This window comes from Clinocottus analis, unplaced genomic scaffold (genome assembly GCF_023055335.1).
Source record: "Clinocottus analis isolate CAN_PGR_092001 unplaced genomic scaffold, fCliAna1.0.p SCAF_17, whole genome shotgun sequence".
Classification (NCBI taxonomy): domain Eukaryota; kingdom Metazoa; phylum Chordata; class Actinopteri; order Perciformes; family Cottidae; genus Clinocottus; species Clinocottus analis.
In genome coordinates this window covers 10,213,218-10,231,472 of record NW_027175898.1, presented here as the reverse complement: position 1 = coordinate 10,231,472, position 18,255 = coordinate 10,213,218, and the positions used below count along the sequence as shown (strand labels likewise).

The following is an 18,255-nucleotide window of genomic DNA, read 5'->3' as shown; positions in this document are numbered from 1 at the left end:
TATTATGAAATTACCTTAAGCAGCTTTCAGCTTTCTGTTAACTACCACACTAACACTTGTCATGCCTCCTGTAAGGATGATAGTTTTTCGTCAGCGTGTGAAGGGAAGAAAACCGTTTCTGTAGCTTTCCATCTTGCTCATGTGCCTCGCGGTGCCTCCCCCAAGTTTAAGTGTGTGTGAGCGTGCATGTACTCGCAAGTCTAACCCCAGGATTTTGTTAAAGTCCCCCCACGCAGAGAGTAATGAACGTTGGCCCCTTGCGGCAACCATTAAGAGTAAGCCATTATGGTTCGGTATCGAGCCAGCCCTCCCTGCCAGTTTCACCTCACTCTATGGTAGACCCCACTAAGTGCACAAAACTGGCACTCCTATGGCTCATTGAGCTGCTAGCGTGCCCCCACCGGCACACAGCCCCATAAAGCAGTTCCACATCATCAAATGCGATGATCCCTTATTCTAATTTTAGTCTGAGGTCTTAATAGCTCTGCAGATACAGTCTGAACCACTCAATTCACAGTTAAGTTTGGAATGGGTTAGCATGTGGGTGTGAGCGAGAAGGTAAAGATGAGATTCTTTTCCAACTTTTTTTTTTTTGGAATAATGTTAAGCCAAATGTGGCTGACTACAAAAACACCTTTTTGAAAATAAGTATGAAAAACTGATGCGACTGGTATGTTTTTAAATTCCAGATATAGCCTTTTACAAGATTTTCTTAACGTGTTTAGATCGCAGTGTTGCGTGTAAACTGTGAATAAACATTAAATTGCTTTTACTATTTTTAAATGATTTTTTTTACAAATACAATCAACGTAGCAATCGTTCTCGGCAGCTGACCTTAACCACTGGCCGAAGTATTTTGTGAACTTCTGAGGAAAAGCTCTAGTAATTGTCATTTCATTTTTCAAACACTCTTCGAAGCTGCGTTTGTGGTCTCTGTGTTTGTGGGCCACTTGACAGTTGTTTATCGTGATCTCAAAATTGTCATCCTTACTCCTCAAGCTTGAGTTAACTTGGCCTACTTTTGGGGCTGCGTTCTCCAGGAGATCCACTGTATCTTATGTCGCTGAATGGTGCTGGAGTTATGTGACAGCAGTCACTCTAGTCAAACAGTATTTGTTTGGCTGTTGTGCCAAGGTAAATACATTTCCTCAGATGTAAGACAATCAAACTGTTGCAAATAGAATTGCATCACCTTTGTCAACCTTTATCACCGTTTCTGCTTCTTTCTTGCCTCCCCTCAGCTCTGTCTATCCTTTCGTCCCTCTCTGCTTGTCTGTTTGCTTTGTTTAATCACCAAACTAACGTGCTATGACACGCACCTATAGCCCACCATTGCTGCCAGCAGACTCAGAAAGCCACATTCAGCTTGGCACTTTTCCCCTTTCCTGCATGCAGTCACAGTGACAGCCCCAGGAAAACATTGCATTTGTCACCAGTTATGATTAATGGCTTTGCTGATTGCTGTTCTTGGCCATCGCCACACCTACACATTCTGCTGTTAAAATGTACATATTCTTAGGGGTTCAGCCGGAATAATGAAAAAGGTAAACGATGTCCTTATTTCTGACGCCATTAGGAATGTTAGAATGTTTTTAAACCATGGTTTGATTGATGGATCAATTAAATCATTTAAAAATACAAACAATTAAATTACCAAGTTGCTAAAAGCTTGTGGATCTGAATACATTATTATTAACACATTATATCCTTTTTAAAAAATCATATTGTAAATGTATTATGCAGTTCTAATAATCCTGATTTGGGTTTGGTGTCTTAAAATAAAAAGATAGACATTTTTGTTTTTTTTGTTGCATTTTACAAATTACTTTGTTGCACTGGTTTCCACTGAAAAGGGAATTTAAACTGATTTAAACCGGTAAGAGTCACAGGAGAATGTGGGGTTGATGTGCAACATGTAAATATGTGTCAGTAGATGGTAAGGGAGAGGAAAGATGTAGCACCGTTTCCTGCTGTATTTGCTGAGCAGAATTTTCTCCAAGGCAGATTCTCTCCTTCTGCATGGAGTTATTTCTGTGGGTTCACTGTCCCAGGAGAGCCTTTCCTACAAACACAAAAGCTCATTAACTCATGTGTTTGTGGACGCTTTTAATAGTTCACTTCTCTCTCTGTATGTTCTATGTGTATTGCATGTCCTCAAGTTTGTTTCAGGGCACACGCACGTTCCTGTGTATTGTTGGACTAAGGCTAAATGTTGTATTTGTGTGTTTTGAGGCAGCTTCAGCTCATTATTGATGATCAGAGTGGAACATGCTGCTATTGGGGAGGTAGTTGGCTTGGATATTACGTGCATGCATTGCAGTATATAACCTTAAAAGGGAGTGCGTTACTGTGTAAGCATTTTACTGGTGTAGAATGCATCAACCGTTCGTACCCAATTTGGATGAAAGCACAGTTCCTCAATGGTTTGCTGTTTAACCATGAGATGAGTAAGCATGTGTGTATGGGAGATTTTTTTCTGTAATTCAATATATTTTGACCTGGATCGGGGAGAAGAGGATCCCAAAACCTTGTTATGCTAGCCGTTTATTTAGTGGCCCATCTACTTAAAGACTTGACGCTGTAGCTTTTTACCCAGCGGGCCTTAGGAGAATCCCTGACACACAACATAAATCTCTCCCTCTGGCTGCCAGCAATCCACACCATCATTTCTGTCGAGAGCCATTTAGACCCCTCAGCCTTTGGGGCCCAGCGCTTATATCCACATCATGTCAGGGTTCAGGAACTGTGTGGATGAGTCACTCTAATGCAATGCTGAGATGTGTTTTTCTTTATTACTTAGAATTTGTTTTTAATTCATTGAGAGAACATTAACAGTTTTAATCAATGACCTGTCCATAGTGGTGGTGATCATTTTGTTAGGATTTAGGCTAACAATGAAAGGCAATGAAAACAAAAGACGGTGTCTGCTTTGCCCCGGCTTAATTACAAGGGGCTCAAGCACTTTTTGTTTTCTACGCCTGACTATCGTCACATATCCACAGCAATAAACACTCCTATGATGTTTATTGTTGCCTTTACTCTCTCTGAATCGGTGGAAAGAGGCTGCTTGGATGCCATGGGGAGAGTGCCTGGCACACAAGTGTGTGACTACTGCAAGTAACGGACACAATGGGTTATGCTCTTGCAAATGAGTTAGTATGTTTGATGTTTCTATTCCTAGAGACATAACAATGCCTTAATTAGGTTAAAATGTGTTGATACACAGTCTGATTTACTCCTGCTTGTCTGGTGTTGTTATTTATCCTAATTGCGTTGTTTATAGGGCTTTTTAAAACCAAAACTAGTCGCTTACCGAACGTACGCATCCTGTACTAAACATATTGTGATTCTCATGCTTACTGTTACACTCCTACAATCTGTTACATTACATTTACAATCTGGTCAATTGTAAACAAAGGCAAGTGAAAGGCTGCCCCTCTGGCTATGTTGACATTAAAGTTCATGAATGCAAATGTTCCCCCAGGCAATCTCTTGTGATGGAATATTTCAAACCTAGTATTTTCCTTTTAGGAATTGAATTACCTATGCTGTTTTTAACTCTGCTGATAGTATAGTATACTCATTAACCGCACAGGAATAGTTTGTGCAAGAACATCAAAGGAGTGTGCAGTGTAGGCCTACTGTTAAATCAAAGATTAGGAAGTAAAAACTTTTCTTTCCTCACAAAGAGGGAGGGGGGAGAGAGGAGGCAGCTGTTAGTTGACGATAAGACCCAGAAATGCATACGTTTTCATGGCTCAGTCACCCCCACCAATGCACACTATATTTCTGCTCCCTGCTTTAAAAGAAACCTCCGTCGTTCATATGCTTGGCCTGCCAAACCCCTAAACTGTTGAAGTGGAGTGTCGTCTTGGATAAAGTCGTCTGTGCCATGAATAAAGGGCAGGAATGCATTAAACGCCCAAATCCTTTCGTTTGCAACGGGTACCCAGGCTTTGTGATTGCTAAAGTGCACAGCTTTAAAGTGAAAAGGCTTGTTTCGCTCAGCACCGGTACATTTAGGTGTATCTGTGATTGCGGTGATTTTACTTTTTTTTTTGTGACACGACCACTATGTTTTAAGTCTATATTTACCCTGTTATAATCATGAATTAACTATGATCACCAGTGCATTCAGAAAAAGATGGAATGATTTCAAACGCTGCAGTTTTTTTTAACCGCTTTCAACAGGCAGGACTCATTCATTCACTGCAAAGTTAAACATTTGCTAATTTCTTCTTCAAGATGAATTGGTGTTAGTCTTGATCTATTTCAGGTGCCAGATATCATCAGCTTATTTTTTTTTTCAACCAGACATCACAAGGCATCTGAAGCTGCTTTTCTTAGGCAAAGCTTATCACACCGATTACTTACCCATTGCTTCTCCACACACACACACACACACACACACACACACACACACACACACACACACACACACACACACACACTCTCCACTTATATGGAAAGAGGTGCTCTGCATGGTCAGAGAGCGTTTTGCTTTGAGCTACAGGGAGAGGACAAAGCAGTCATGGAGAAGGTCTATTTTTGGTCTCTTAATGGACTTGTTCCTGTTCTCTTGTGGAGTCGGTCTAGCTAAATGGTCTTCACTAGTCTTAAACCTGATTACACTACCTCCTTCTTGACTATTCCATACATTTTTGTTTTACTCCGCCTTTCGTTTCGTTCTCTCTCTCTCTCTCTCTCTCTCTCTCTGTCTCTGTCTCTGTCTCTGTCTCTCTCTCTCTCTCTCTCTCTCTCTTAGCTCCCTTTTTTGATATGTCTCCCTCATTTGACTATTCCTTTGTCTCATGCCTTTCCTGTCCCATATCCCAACCTCTCCGGAAAAATTCCCCTTAAATCTGCTGGTGCTACTTCTATGTGTTCGTCTTTTTGGCATCAGGCTCGGCTGAATAAATGAAAAGCCTCCCTATTCCTTGGTGCTGAGTTCATGGTGGCTGAGTCCGTGAAATATCACTCGTTCAGATGAGTAGTTACACTTAATGGATTTGTTTTTCTCTGTTCCTTCTATCTTTTCCTCCCTTGTGCATATAACTCTCAAGTCTAGGCCTCGTTCTTCCTTGCCCTATCAAGAGGTAATAGTCTCTATTTGGGAACAAATCTGACTATAAAGCAATATGCAATACAAATCGAGACCGTAGTGGGACCAAAGTAAAAACTCTAATTGTGCAGATTATTGGGTTGGAATGCTGTTTTTTAAGCTTCATTAAATTATGTCAACACATTTCATTTTGCTTATCAGTAAATTAACTTTTGTAATTTTATGAAAGTAGCTGTTTAATTAATTAGTATCTTGATTAAATCAGAAAATAATTCTTTAGACTTGCTTGGAACATGGTCACAAATGCTGGGTACAAATTTTACAAATATCTAAATACTGAGTATAAAGTAAATTGACTTTTGTAATTTTCTGAAATTAGCTGTTTAATTAATTAGTGTCTTGATTAAATCAGAAAATAATTAGACTATTGCTTGGAACATAGTCACAAATGCTGGGTATAAATTTTAGAAATATCTAAATACTAAGTATTCACTCAGTCATCATTAACCCATATCACGGCCGATATTCAAGCATCATCTTAAGTTTGACCCAAAAAAGAACTAGATTTGTCTTGAGGGTCCAACAACGTCACATGGTGACAACTAAGCTGGCAACCATCTTTTAAGGGACAAATGGCTGTTTTTACCCCCAATGTTTTTCATGGTCAACAAGCTCATGTTACAGCCTCTTCCTCTCCCATCATGTTCCTCAGCCCACTGCCTCTCAAACGGCATCCGCCTGCCATTGCGGTCATCTCACCAATAGGATAAGGTCTCTTTACTTGTGCTTACCAAGGGCAGATAAATCCGCACCCGCAGCTTCTGACATTTTCCTTTGTCACTGAAGGTTTTAGGAGAGGGCAGATAAAGAGAGAAACAAAAAAATTAAAGATCATCTGAAATGTTAACTTACTTGAGGCAGAAAAGAGCATTGAGAGTTAAGTGCCTTCTGCTTGCTCAGCACTGGTTATATTTCTCTCTGTCTCATCAAACCTTCTTCTACTCTGCCCTCCAACTACTCTCAAGGTTGACTTTTGTTTCTTCCTTACAGATGTTTGGGTAAAACGCGAAACAGAAATATTTTATTCTCTTTGTGAGTAAGTGAGCTCACTTGGCTGTATAAGTGCGTGCACACTTATACTGCGTTCACACCAAACAAAGTGCTGTTTGTGTGTGTGCTTTGCTGAGCCAAGTTTTTGAAACACTGGCACTGATTGGCGAGACGGCTGAAGAGGAATAAAAGGGGATCTGTTATTGCCCCTGACATATCGATGTTGAACAAATGAATACATGTTGCCATTCAATGTCCAAAAACAATACAAATGTAATATTTGCTTGCCTGCTTGTAACTCTCCTCTTACTCCTTCCTGCTTATTGTCTTTCTCCTTTTTCCAATCCTCCTAAGATAGTGATCCTTAGTCTCCCTCACTTCACTTGTGTCTTTCTTACAAAAGCCTTTTCTGCCTGGGTGGACAGCTAGACAAATGATTTTGTTGGGTGTGCAAAGCAGGGGGTAATTTGTAGATGAGCGCAGCGCTTCAGAAAAGACTTGCCACACCGAAATTAGTGGTTGTCAAATGCTGCACGTCCCCACTGATGGCCCAGCACGGCCCCCTTATGTTAATGTGGCATTTCAGCTAGAGGAAATAGAATTAGGGGGAGGGGGGAGAGGGTTGCTGGTGGTTGTTGGGTAGCATTGTCACGTGTGCACACTTTTTTCTTCTCTCGCCATCAGAAGAATGGCGTCTCTTGGATATATTGGAGGTTGGAAATAGAACACATCATATTGGCTTTTTCTGTGCGCTATGGACAGAACAGATTTTTTTCTAAAGCAGAGAATGTCGGCTCTTCTTTATTCGTCATTGATGGCTACTACACACGCGCTTAGTCCACCAGTGGTCTGTTAAATGGCTCTTCTGTTTATTACTGTTTGCCTGAAGAGACAGGCTCAGCAAGTAAAGTACCGAGGGGCATTTCCTTTTCATAGAATGTGATCACTGCTAACTAAGAGAGATCAGGCTGTGAATAGATTTGCATATCCATCAATGGGTTAAAGTGATTATATTTAAGACGGTGTGGTTAAAATACTGTCTTTTCAACCACTTGGCCTTTATGTTTAGTGTTCTTTTGACAAACGACACATAATCATTTGTAGTTTACGGTTCCTGTTTTTCATATTCCCATTACGCCCTTTGTTATGCTTTCCTGTTTCCTCCCTGTGAGATGTGTCACTGCCAAACCCCTCTGCTCATACACAAAGCCTGGATGTTGACTGAAGCCGCTGGTGTTGGTTAGGACTGATGTAATCTGTCTTCTGGGCCAGATACCATGAGGATGAATTCATCTTTAGGGACTACTGGGAGTATCTGCGGACCACAGAGTGTTGAGGTCATGTTAGAAGGGAATAGTCACTCTGGGCCGTGTCTCCTGGCATGTTTGTACAGGGCCGATGTGTCCCGCAGGTGTTGTCCACACAGCTGCAGGCCAGATGTTTGTGTGCATGCTTGTCAGTGTCCGTGAGCCCATCTATCACACATTTGTCAGTTTGTCATCGACAGTATCAAGAAAAAACAGGTTCTCACCTGAACATGAAATCCCTGCAAACTGATGCCATGGCTAAATCCATTTTATTTATTTTTTAAACTTTTTTTGTTTATTGTAAAGGTGTATAGGTCTTCTAACTTTAGACAATAACTAAAACCTAGTTTTGCAAGTTTGACCCACCTTATAATTTTGCACAAGGTTAACTATAGATGCCCTCAGAAAAAGCTTGCCTGACCTCAAAGCCTTGAGTGTCAGGTTCCCCAGCTTGAGTTTAATATAGTGCTCCCAACTGCTCAAAAGTCTCATGAGAGATGGAAATAGTGCAACACCCTCCCTGACTCCACCATAGACATCATTCCTTGAGACCTCACCCCTACCACTTTTTTTCAGCTGTTTCACCAAAAAAAACTGTCTTTGTAGATGGTTCTTTTTAAATCACGTTTCTCCTTCCCTTTACTGCTTAACTTTTTCATTCAGCAAAGGCATGACTGTTTGTATAGAGATGGCATATGTGGGAAGTTACAAAGTGTGACCAGTGAATGTTAACGGGTGTTACAACTGCAAATGTCGATCCGCATTCCACTGTGAAACAATCGCACATATAAAAACAGGACGGGCAGGATGAATTAATGCATTTTTATTTTTGAGCCTGCATAGCAGAGCGTTTGTCTGCTGTGTGAATTTGTATGAGATACGGCAGCAGCCAAAGTTTGGGTGGATGGGAAATAAAGGTGTGTGTGTGTGAGTGTGAGTGAGTGAAAAAAAGAGGTCCATTAGTTTTATCTGACAGAGGGATCAGATCTGAAGGCGTCTCTTCTCTGCACCTGCCCGGCCGCTCACACTGGCTGCTCTATTAGGGAACAGCCACAGGGGAGTACCAGGCAGAAAGGAAAGACGTTGGCCTTAACCCCTAAATAATGCAACGCTTAACTTTTGTCTCCGGCATATAGAAAAACTTGCACACAAACGCACATTAACAGATTTTAGTTGAAGCTAAATAAATGCTGTAAACTGCAGCCATTGAGAAGCATCCATTCTCAGCTGTCATGTATTTGCAGGCTATGTTCATTGTTTTGTAGTACTCTCCAAACACAAACATATTCAGTTGTTTGTCTATAAAAAGCAAACAATACTCAAGGCAATCGACACATTTGTTGTTTGTCTTTCTTTCTTATTTTTACAACAGTTTTATATGCTACATTAAGCTTTTGCCCAGAAGTAAAAATCAATATGACAGTGATTTATCAAATACCAAAAACAAGAATGATGGTGGTTTTCTCTTCAGTTGCTTACCCAATTTTACATGTTTGTGTGTTTCAGAGATCAACAGAGTGCGTAAAGACATGTATAGCGACTCAGTGAATGGCCTTGTAGACAGACACCCCCTGGAGCTGCCTGAGCCTCTTGGACCCATCGTCCACCTGCAGGAAAAACTGTTTGTGCCTGTCAAAGAGTATCCCGACGTAAGTAGCTGCTTCACACACTGTTACAGATGTATCACAGTGCCAATAATATTGGTGCTTTTGCCTTAATTGTTTTAGAAATAATATTTATGCTGAAACCAGCAAACAGTCTTGAGAAAAATACAATTTAAATAAATAAAAAATGGCACATAACATCAGCTATATATTATGTATATAGCAATATAAGGTTTGCCTTTCCATCTTAAATTTGAGTGTTATCAGTAAAAAGATGCCTTTTCTGTTGGTATCCACGACTGAATTGTCTGTATTACATTCAAAATTCCTGTATCTGTGAACACGCACACAAAGCTGGTCATCTCACCTTTTGATATGTTTCTTTTTGGAGTCATATCTTGAATGACAGCTGCCAATAGTTTAGCAATCTGTCACCGCTCAGGACATACATATTTTCTTTTATTCTTTATGCTGAACATTCCTGCTCACTCCTAAGTGCAATTCCATATTAGTTGTATCTACTTTGTTCTCCCTTTTGGTCTTTTTGTATGTAGAGTCTGTAAACAAACAACTCATGACTATCTTGATTGTTTTGGTAGTTTGTTAAACAGTTGCTAATAATGACTAATTTGTTAACGGACTACTGTGAAAGCTATATCAGGTGGCAGTCTAAATTTGTCTGGCATGGTCTCAGAAAAACATGGCATGCTTGGGTGTTTATGGGTCGACTCAGTTTTAGGTTAGTGCTGAGAGGGAGATGAGGAGGGGATTGAGAGGAGTGGTGTCATGAAAAGTAAAGCCATAACTATTTAGTCGGAATGAGATGGAAATCTTTTAGGCTTACCACTCGCATTGGTTAGAGCTGTGGCGTAGACGGCTTTTTCTGAAATGGAAAGACAAACACATTTACATGCACACACTCAAAGTTAGGAAAGAAAAGTACATGATAGAGCTATAACTCTGGTTGGAGAGATGGGGGTGGTGGCAACATAAGCAAGAAGCGAGTCCGTAAAGCTTTGTCTCAGGAATGATTGATGTGTTTGTGTGCCTAAGGCTCCTATATGTAGAGCCATGTAGTGTGTTTGCAAGGTTCTGACCTGTAAGCCATCTTTCTGTCCGCATGCTAATCTTTGGCGCACACATGAACGGTTGTGTCACGTCTTGAGGAGCAACATTTCTCTTCGTAATCCCGGCAGCTTGCAGTGAGGAAATGAATGGAGGGCGGTGACGAAGGATAAGAGACAGTGTAGAGCAGGGCAAGGCTCAGCCAGGCGTGGATTGCATTTTCCCCCTGACAGAATTGATAAAGGGCACCAGGGACTGGCTGGGATCAGCTTAGCTCCAGCTGTCCCTCAGACCAGACCCGGCCTCTGAACTTAAGCTAAATCAACCAACCACAACACAGTCTGTCACCTTTCATCTCTAGTGCCAGGACTTCAGGTCCTTGGGCTGTCCTCTAATTAGTTGAGCGAATCATATATTTGCACTTGCTGCTGCCTTTTTTTCAGCTAATTGCCTTATTCATATATTTTTTTATTTTATCCATTGTCCATGATATTTCTACAAAATATTTGTATTATATTTCATAGCAAAATGTGATTACTGGTGCAAACACACCTTTGTACTATTATAAATGCATACATAACACTTATGTTCGGGATTTGTTCCATTAAAGAAGACTGAGGGAGGTCTGAAAATGATGGAGCAGAGATCGCCACCTGTGGCTGTGAAGACACTCTCACACACTCTGACACACACAGACTATTAACTGTGGCATCCTTGGGTGACCCCTGGGTTCCCTTTGCTCAATGTGCTATGCTGCTCTGTGCAGACCAGAGCTGCAACTCAGTATTGTGTTTACGAGCTGCTGTGAAAGCTACTAAATTAATTAGGCATCGCCCTGGTGGCCGAGATGACTCACTGATGACCTTAGACACTAATTTATACATACACTACAATACACATTTATGGTGATGTAAAATGGCACATATTTCACTTGGACATTTTTCTACTCTACACAATACACACCCCTTTCACCAAGTGTGGTCATTAAGTCTGCTGGAAAAGAGGGAAATGCCAGATAGCTTTGTTATATATGTATGTGCTGATTGGAACCAGGGGAAATCAAAAGCAGGTCGAAATTGAATTATCTTTTTACATCCCTGCATCTCGGATAATATTAATGTGCAAAAACTGCGAAACTGTTATTACATGCACAATTAAATGCACGTAATGTTCATTTTAGAACTATATTGACCTCATTCCAAGTCCAATTCTATCAGGGTAACTTGTAGTAAGTAGCATGCCTTTTGCTTACTCCTTCCCGTTTTCATAGCTGCTCTCACTGCCCTTTGGAATTCAAAGCTATTGGGTTAACCAGAGTTAAAAATTAAACTTAGAATTTCATAATTTGAGCAGCAGATAAAGTGTAACTGTGTTAACAAATTGCCACAGAGATCTTGGGCTCGGTAGTTTGAGATTGAAATTCAAACACAGCCCAATAAACTGTATCTCTATCCAGTTTAAAAGACAATTTTAGAAGAGGATTTTTTATTGTGAAAAAGAAGAGAGGAATGAACTGATGAAGGAAGAGAAGAAAAGTGTAACTTCGTATCCCCATCTGCCCACTGCTGAAGGGATAGGAAACTGTAATGATGATTATTAGACTGGGGAATATTTCCCCCTTCTCCTATTTCCGTCTAATTTCTCAGATAGCCTGCATCGAAAAAAGGCCTGTGTGTGTGCGTTTGTGTATCTTGGTGATGCAATTCTCGGTTCTTCCAAGAAAGCGGGAAATGATGGTCCAAGCCTCAGTTTTGTTTTCTTGGCAACATCTCAATTTGTCCCCATTCAATCTAGGTCTCCATCTTTTCCATCTTTCCACACTTCCCCTGTCATTTTGGGATCCCGCAATCCACTTGCCTGCCTCTTAAGCTTCCACTTTCATTTAAAAACACAACTCCCACTCACTTTTACCCACCGTATCCTTATGCCGGGGTCACACTTGCTTGATTGAGCTTTCTCCGTCTCACCTACGCGTCCCCTGCTCTGGTTTCACCAGTAGATGATTCAATTTTCCTGGTGCCTGGATGCAGTGCAGCATGTCACTTAAACCAAAATAACTAGCCTTGCCAGCATGCCTCTACTCTAATTCCTTTAAGTGTGTCCCTCTTCTGGCCTGTGTACTTGCCTGGGTGTCCTACAATTGGCTGTAAATGTGTTTGTGTGTGTGTGTGTGTCTCTCTATCATTCTGTCTGCCTGAGTGTCTGTCGCCCCTCTCTCTCCCACACCGTTCTTCAAAGTCAGCCGTTTCCTGATGTCGTCAGTGGTGCAGAGCGCTGTGAAGCGTCACCGTGGTGACTGCATCTTGACTGACAGCTGAGTCGCAGGCTATCTGATAACTTCAACCTTCAATTAAATGCTATCTGTGGCTTTGCGTCTTTCGCAAGCTTGCGCACTCATGTATGCGCACACGCGTGCGTGCACACACACATTGATAGGCAGCTGACTGACACCTCAGCTTGTCATTTGTGTTGACCTTCAGGCATCCGATAGGATGTGTGACATGTCTTTTAAATGCGTCTCTGTCTCTACTTTATCCCTTGTGTATTCGTATTTACCCACTGTTAAATGCTCGTGTGGGTTGTGGGCAGGTCACTGGGTAGTAAGAAATGCTTAGGAGTGAAAATACACGCATGCATCTACAGACACTCCCTTTTCTGTGCTGACTATATGAAATGAGAACCTCATTTAGATGTACGCTCTTGAGCAACTGCTAAACAGGACTGTCTGATGTGTTGCCAGGTTAAAAAGGCCTGACAAAAAAAGAATGATTATGTATATGGATAGGGCCGACATTTACACACTCTTCCAGTAGAAAATCAACATAATTTAAGAATAAATTTGTGTATGTGCGATTGTGCGTATGCTTGATATTGGCATTAAATTCCGTTTGCCTATCAGTAGTCTTGCTGAACAGATCCATCTCCACAGCGCTATATCAGCAGCAAAAAAAAGGTCTGTCTCCAGACATTATCATTCGGTATAGGGGAAAAAACGTGCTGGCTTATTTGTATTACTTTAAACCCAGCCAAGTACAAGATCCAGTGCCCTTGCAAAACGGATAGCAGAGCTTCATTACCTGGTGATGCTTTACTTTGACTGCAATGCACAGATTTGAGAAAACCCCAAAAGAGGCTCTGATGATTTGAACAGGCAGGATGTCCTGGACCTTTTTCTTTTTCACTGCAGAAAAATTGCCCAGACCAAATCAGTCAGTTCCCTGCACAGGGAAAGTCATTAAGCTTGTTCCCATGAGGGTGTCATCACTTATCATGCCAGCTCCTGATATCCTTCTGACCCCCTTAAGTCATTACCAGAGTTCTGGAAATGTACCGCCCCACACCTCACCTCACTGATGCAGCAGCAGAGTGGAGGATTTTTATATCTCTTGCAATCCAGCCATGCATGATGATGATAATTTGATGAACGGATGGTCTTCTAGTTAGATATTTGATGAGGAGGGCAATTACAGTGATAATTTAAACAGAGATGACTCTATTTGTTATCAGTTAACATGATGAAGGGCAACAGGGTAAACTGTTAGATGTGTTTAACTGCTCTAATGCCAGTGATTGCTTGCGTATTACAAAACTATAAGTAAGCGTTAAGTAGTGCTTCATGGGCCTGTTGGTGGCTCAGTTAGAGGCAGGGAGAGGGGTCAACAGAGGATGAGGATAAAGGAAGCCACTTTTTACCCCCGGCTAAATAGCAATGTTTGAGTTTTAAAATTCTCAATCTGAAAGATTGGGAAGTGGCCAGGTGTAAAACATTTAAAGTAGATATAGTTTTCCTCCCTTCTCAGGGTGAGATTGTTGCGGATAAGGTAGCACAGCTAGCATTGGTCCACCACTTTCCCAGCTGTGAAAGGGCAGTCTTCTATTGACTTGTGATTACCTAACACTCAAACAAACACTGAGGGAGAGACATTATTTTATTATGTGTCTCCCGAGTCACGTCTTTCTTTCTGCAGCTGGCTTATCCAAAAGTTCACAAACTTTGCTCGGTGCTTCCTCCACTCATGTCATCCAAACTTCCAGCCGACATCAATCTTTACGCTTTCCATCTCTCCGTCTTCCCTCCTCTGTATTTTCACCCTGCCTCCAACCCCAAAATAAACCCAAACAGAATTATCAAAGGAGCCATGGATTAGGCGCTAAATGCTGGATGTGCTGAATAGAGCGCTTTGAAGTCTATAGGGCTTTGAGGCGAAAATGTCACCATTGGAATCTAAGTCTAATTTTGACTCCTTCATTGCCCCAGCTTCACCTTCTCTGTCCCTCCTGTGGTTAAAGCATGCTAACTGCAGGCACCTGTCTGCTCCTTCCCGCTCAATTTCCTCCTGTTCGTTTTACTGTAGAGAAAAGCTTCGTACAGCCGCTTGGTCTGTGTATGTATGCATGCATGGGTTGTGGGGATCAGGCCACAAAGCAAAGGCAAGTAAGATTGATTAATTAAACGATGAAACATTTTCAACGAAAGATGAATGAGTGATAAAGGCAGGCAGCCAGCCGGTGGCGAAGGAGGTTGTGTGGAGACAGAGAGAAACACTGGTCTGGGCTATGGGAGACCCATGCACAAAAGAGGATGACCTATACACAGAGGAGGAAAGGCTCGATTCTGTGTACTAAGACAAAAGGAAGCCTGCTCAGTTTCCAGACTCTATGAATGGATACAGTAAAGAGGTGGTGGGAAAGGCGCAATGTTCAACTCGATGCCCTCTTTGACCCCTCCAAATACTGTAACATGAAGTATTATGACACTGAGCGTATACTTGGCATGAGGAAAAGGGGAGTCTTGCTGTGAGTAATGGTGAGCCATTACTTTGGTATGAGCTGTTTCACAATAATACTTGTAACATTTTGGGAGGGTTAGAATCAAGTGAGTGGGAGGAACAGGGGAAAGACGGCAGTGCCTGGTACAACCACACATTGCAACTTGCTTTGATACATTGCACTGAATGAACTGTTCCTCATTTCCATAAGCCCAGCGAGGCCGGCTAATAAGCGATTGGTATTCTTCTCCTGGCCCGGCCCTGCTTTTCGATAAGCTCTGTGCGCACACAGTCGGAGCCCTCAGCATGATCTCATTTCCTGTCTCCCCACCACCACAAACAAATGCTGTCAAAGGCATAATTGTTCTGCTTTCCTGAGCATTGTTGGAGAAACTGTTGTTGTTTCTCAGTAGTTCACACAAAAACAAACCACAATGCAATATGCACACACACCCATGAGACAATCAGTTCTAGGTGTTGAGGATGTCTGCAATACTTCACTCCATACATTGTGCTTTCACACACACGTGTGTGCGCGTGTGTGTCTATGCTGACACACACACAGTGGCCTAGACGTAGATATGCTCACAACAAAACCCGCCTGTAGAGTAGCGATAACTGGAGCTAAACAAAGGCCCTTTAATGTCAGTGTAAGCCCTTGTCCTGGAGGGTGTGTGTGTGTGTGTGTGTGTGTGTGTGTGTGTGTGTGTGTGTGTGCGTGTGTGTGTGCGTGTGCGCGTGTCTGTGTTTGCACACAAACTATGTTTGTATATAGTGTGATTCTCTGTATTAGTGAATTTGTTCGAAAAAAATATTTGACGCAGGAATAAGGAAATATTTTGTCCACCAAAGGCTCTTATCGTTTAATTCTTGAAAAGAAAAAGTGAATGAGAGTGCAGCAAAGATACAAAAAGAAAACTCGACTGTGTTTTACTGACGAGGAAACTCTCGGCAAAGTTTTAGCATTTATTCTGTTCTGCGAATGAGGGCTGACAGTAGTGATTAAACGGAGCTGGTCGACATACATACTTTTTTTGCTACCGTGTTGTTGAACCCAGAATGGCGCTTACCGCTCTCTGTCTTGTCATTGGGGAATTAAGTGGCAAAGGGGTAAAACATAACCATTGATATAATTATCACCATTTCACTTCGTCATTTAAAAAAAAGAAAAACATGGTGGTTCCCAGAAATTACTTTTTTTTAAAGACATCAGTCATGGGAGACAGTGGAGTTGATGTAGCAGCAGAAATAAAGAAAAAAAAGAAGCTTTTTTTTAGCAAGTGCGTAGGGGGCTAGATAGTTTAGCAAGAGGAGGTGAAGAGCAGATAGTGTATTTGGCAGAGAGGGCACTGTATCTATTCTCCTCCTCGAGCTGTACTGAGTGGAGTTTCTGGCAGGCTCAATGGCCCTGCACCCTTCTGATAACTCACCCTCTTGGCTCTCCATTGTCTCTCCATTCCATTGGTTTTAGATGGAGGTCACCTTTTCTAACGGCACATCAACATCCTTGAGAATAATGTCTGAGAGTTTCAGTGCAGGGCAGAAAGACTGGGAGCACAGAGCCATCCAGAAACATTTAAAACATTGAGCATTATTTAATCACCGAGATTATTTTGGCATCACTTTCATTAGTGATGAGATTGTTTCTTGTTCCAGTGCCAAATTGTGGTGAGATGCTTCAAGCACAAACATGTAGTCATTTGATTTGATGTGTGTTTGTGTTGTGTATTATGAGTATAAGTTGTGGTAACTGCTTGGCCAGACACAACGCCTGCTCCGTGTCGTACCCCCGACACATGTTTTTTGGAGTTGCGCACATGCCTGTCATTAATACACACCCATGTGGCCATAAAACCTGAGCCAAAGGCACGCCTGCCCTAATCCTTTATCCTTGAGCGATCTCTCAGATAAAGTTTAGTTTTACATCTCGAGAGGGAAAACTGTGAGAATGCCGTGGCAGTGTTGGCCCTCCTCGCTCATAATGGCTCCCCCAGTACTGGAAAAACAAGACATTTAGTCTCTGCCCCCTGCTCTTGTGGCATCATCTCGCTAACCTTTTCTCTATATTTCTCTCAGCTTTCCTCCATCAGCTCACTGTCGAGTGCAATTGTCATCAACATATTCATGTCCACAGAGAAATGCATTTAACTGTCGGAGAGGGGGTGATATTAGCCACAAAGTGAGAGAAGGGAAGAGAATAAAAAATGTGAAATGGTCTGTCTGTCATTTTGGCATATTCCATCCAATAGGCGAGCGCCTCCATACTTTTAATCCAATATACTTCTTCCCTTAGCCTTGTTTATTTGACTAATGCTGTAATTCAGGTACTGATTATATTTAATATATTTATATTGTGTAAATTTGATAAGATTTGGACGGATGGAAGACATTGTAGGTTGCTGGGAACTGTATTTAATATATTTATATTGCGTAAATTTGATAAGATTTGGACGGATGGAAGACATTGTAGGTTGCTGGGAACTGTCTGGCTGTGCTGGGAACGGTATGTCATACCTGCAAAGAAGCCAGCATATGGTACAACAGTTGCTATTGGGGTAGGCAGTATAACTACACCCAGGACATTGTGTGTGTGCGTGTGAGTCTGCCACAGCACCACCATAATGCCCACAGCTTGGGGTTCACCCTTGTCTGCAATGGGTGGCGTGATGCAGACAGACCGCTCTCTCCTGTGCCCCTTGAGGGGGTGTGTGTGCACACATAAGTCAGAAGCAGGCCACACTGCATCGTTGGTGACTGACCTCAGAGGACAGGTGCCTCTGCATCTCTCTGTAGGCGCACACACTCACAAATTTCCTTGATTCGAGTTAACCAAACAGACAGTTTCCTTGTGACAGAGACACACACGCATAAGCCTGTGTAGCTGCATGCTACAGGGAGACTCCAGCATCTCTCCAGCCATAGGGTGTGCCTTTCTTACATGACAGGCTGCGATGGCAGGCAAGCCCAGTGACTTGGGCGAGGAAAATAAAAACAGCCCGGAGTTTTGGACTTCACAAGTGTTGATTTACGTAGTTTAGGGGAAATACACCATCATCGAGTCAACTTTGTGATCCCTCTGTAATCAAATGTGACTGTTCTGATGGCATTTTGGATTCTTGTGGAGGTGGTGTGCAAAGCAGATGTGACTGGGTTTTAGAATTTATAGCAGCTGTGTCACGGTTCATTTAAACACTTTAAAAGATGAACTGTTGTGCTTCTTGTTTTTAAGGAAAGATTTTAGTGAGCATTTGAGTAATTCAGTTTTTGAAAATAAACTCAAGTTAAAATATTTATTTATTTAAAATAAAAATAAAGTGTTGGGGGGTAATGGGTTGTTTACTCTGTGCTCCCCCCCTCTCCCCAGCTCTCCTCCTTCCCTTCTGTTTTTATTTTGGCTG

General features: G+C 41.9%; 1 protein-coding gene across 7 annotated transcripts in view; it reads left to right on the top strand.

The window, feature by feature from the left end:
* qkia (QKI, KH domain containing, RNA binding a) overlaps positions 1 to 18,255 on the top strand; it is a 65,212-nt gene that overhangs the window by 14,015 nt on the left and 32,942 nt on the right. For all 7 annotated transcript variants that reach the window (XM_068580060.1, XM_068580055.1, XM_068580056.1 and 4 more), the window contains exon 2: positions 8,926 to 9,068. In XM_068580060.1, coding sequence (XP_068436161.1) covers positions 8,926 to 9,068 — 143 coding nt within the window. The remainder of the gene's footprint in view (positions 1 to 8,925; positions 9,069 to 18,255) is intronic.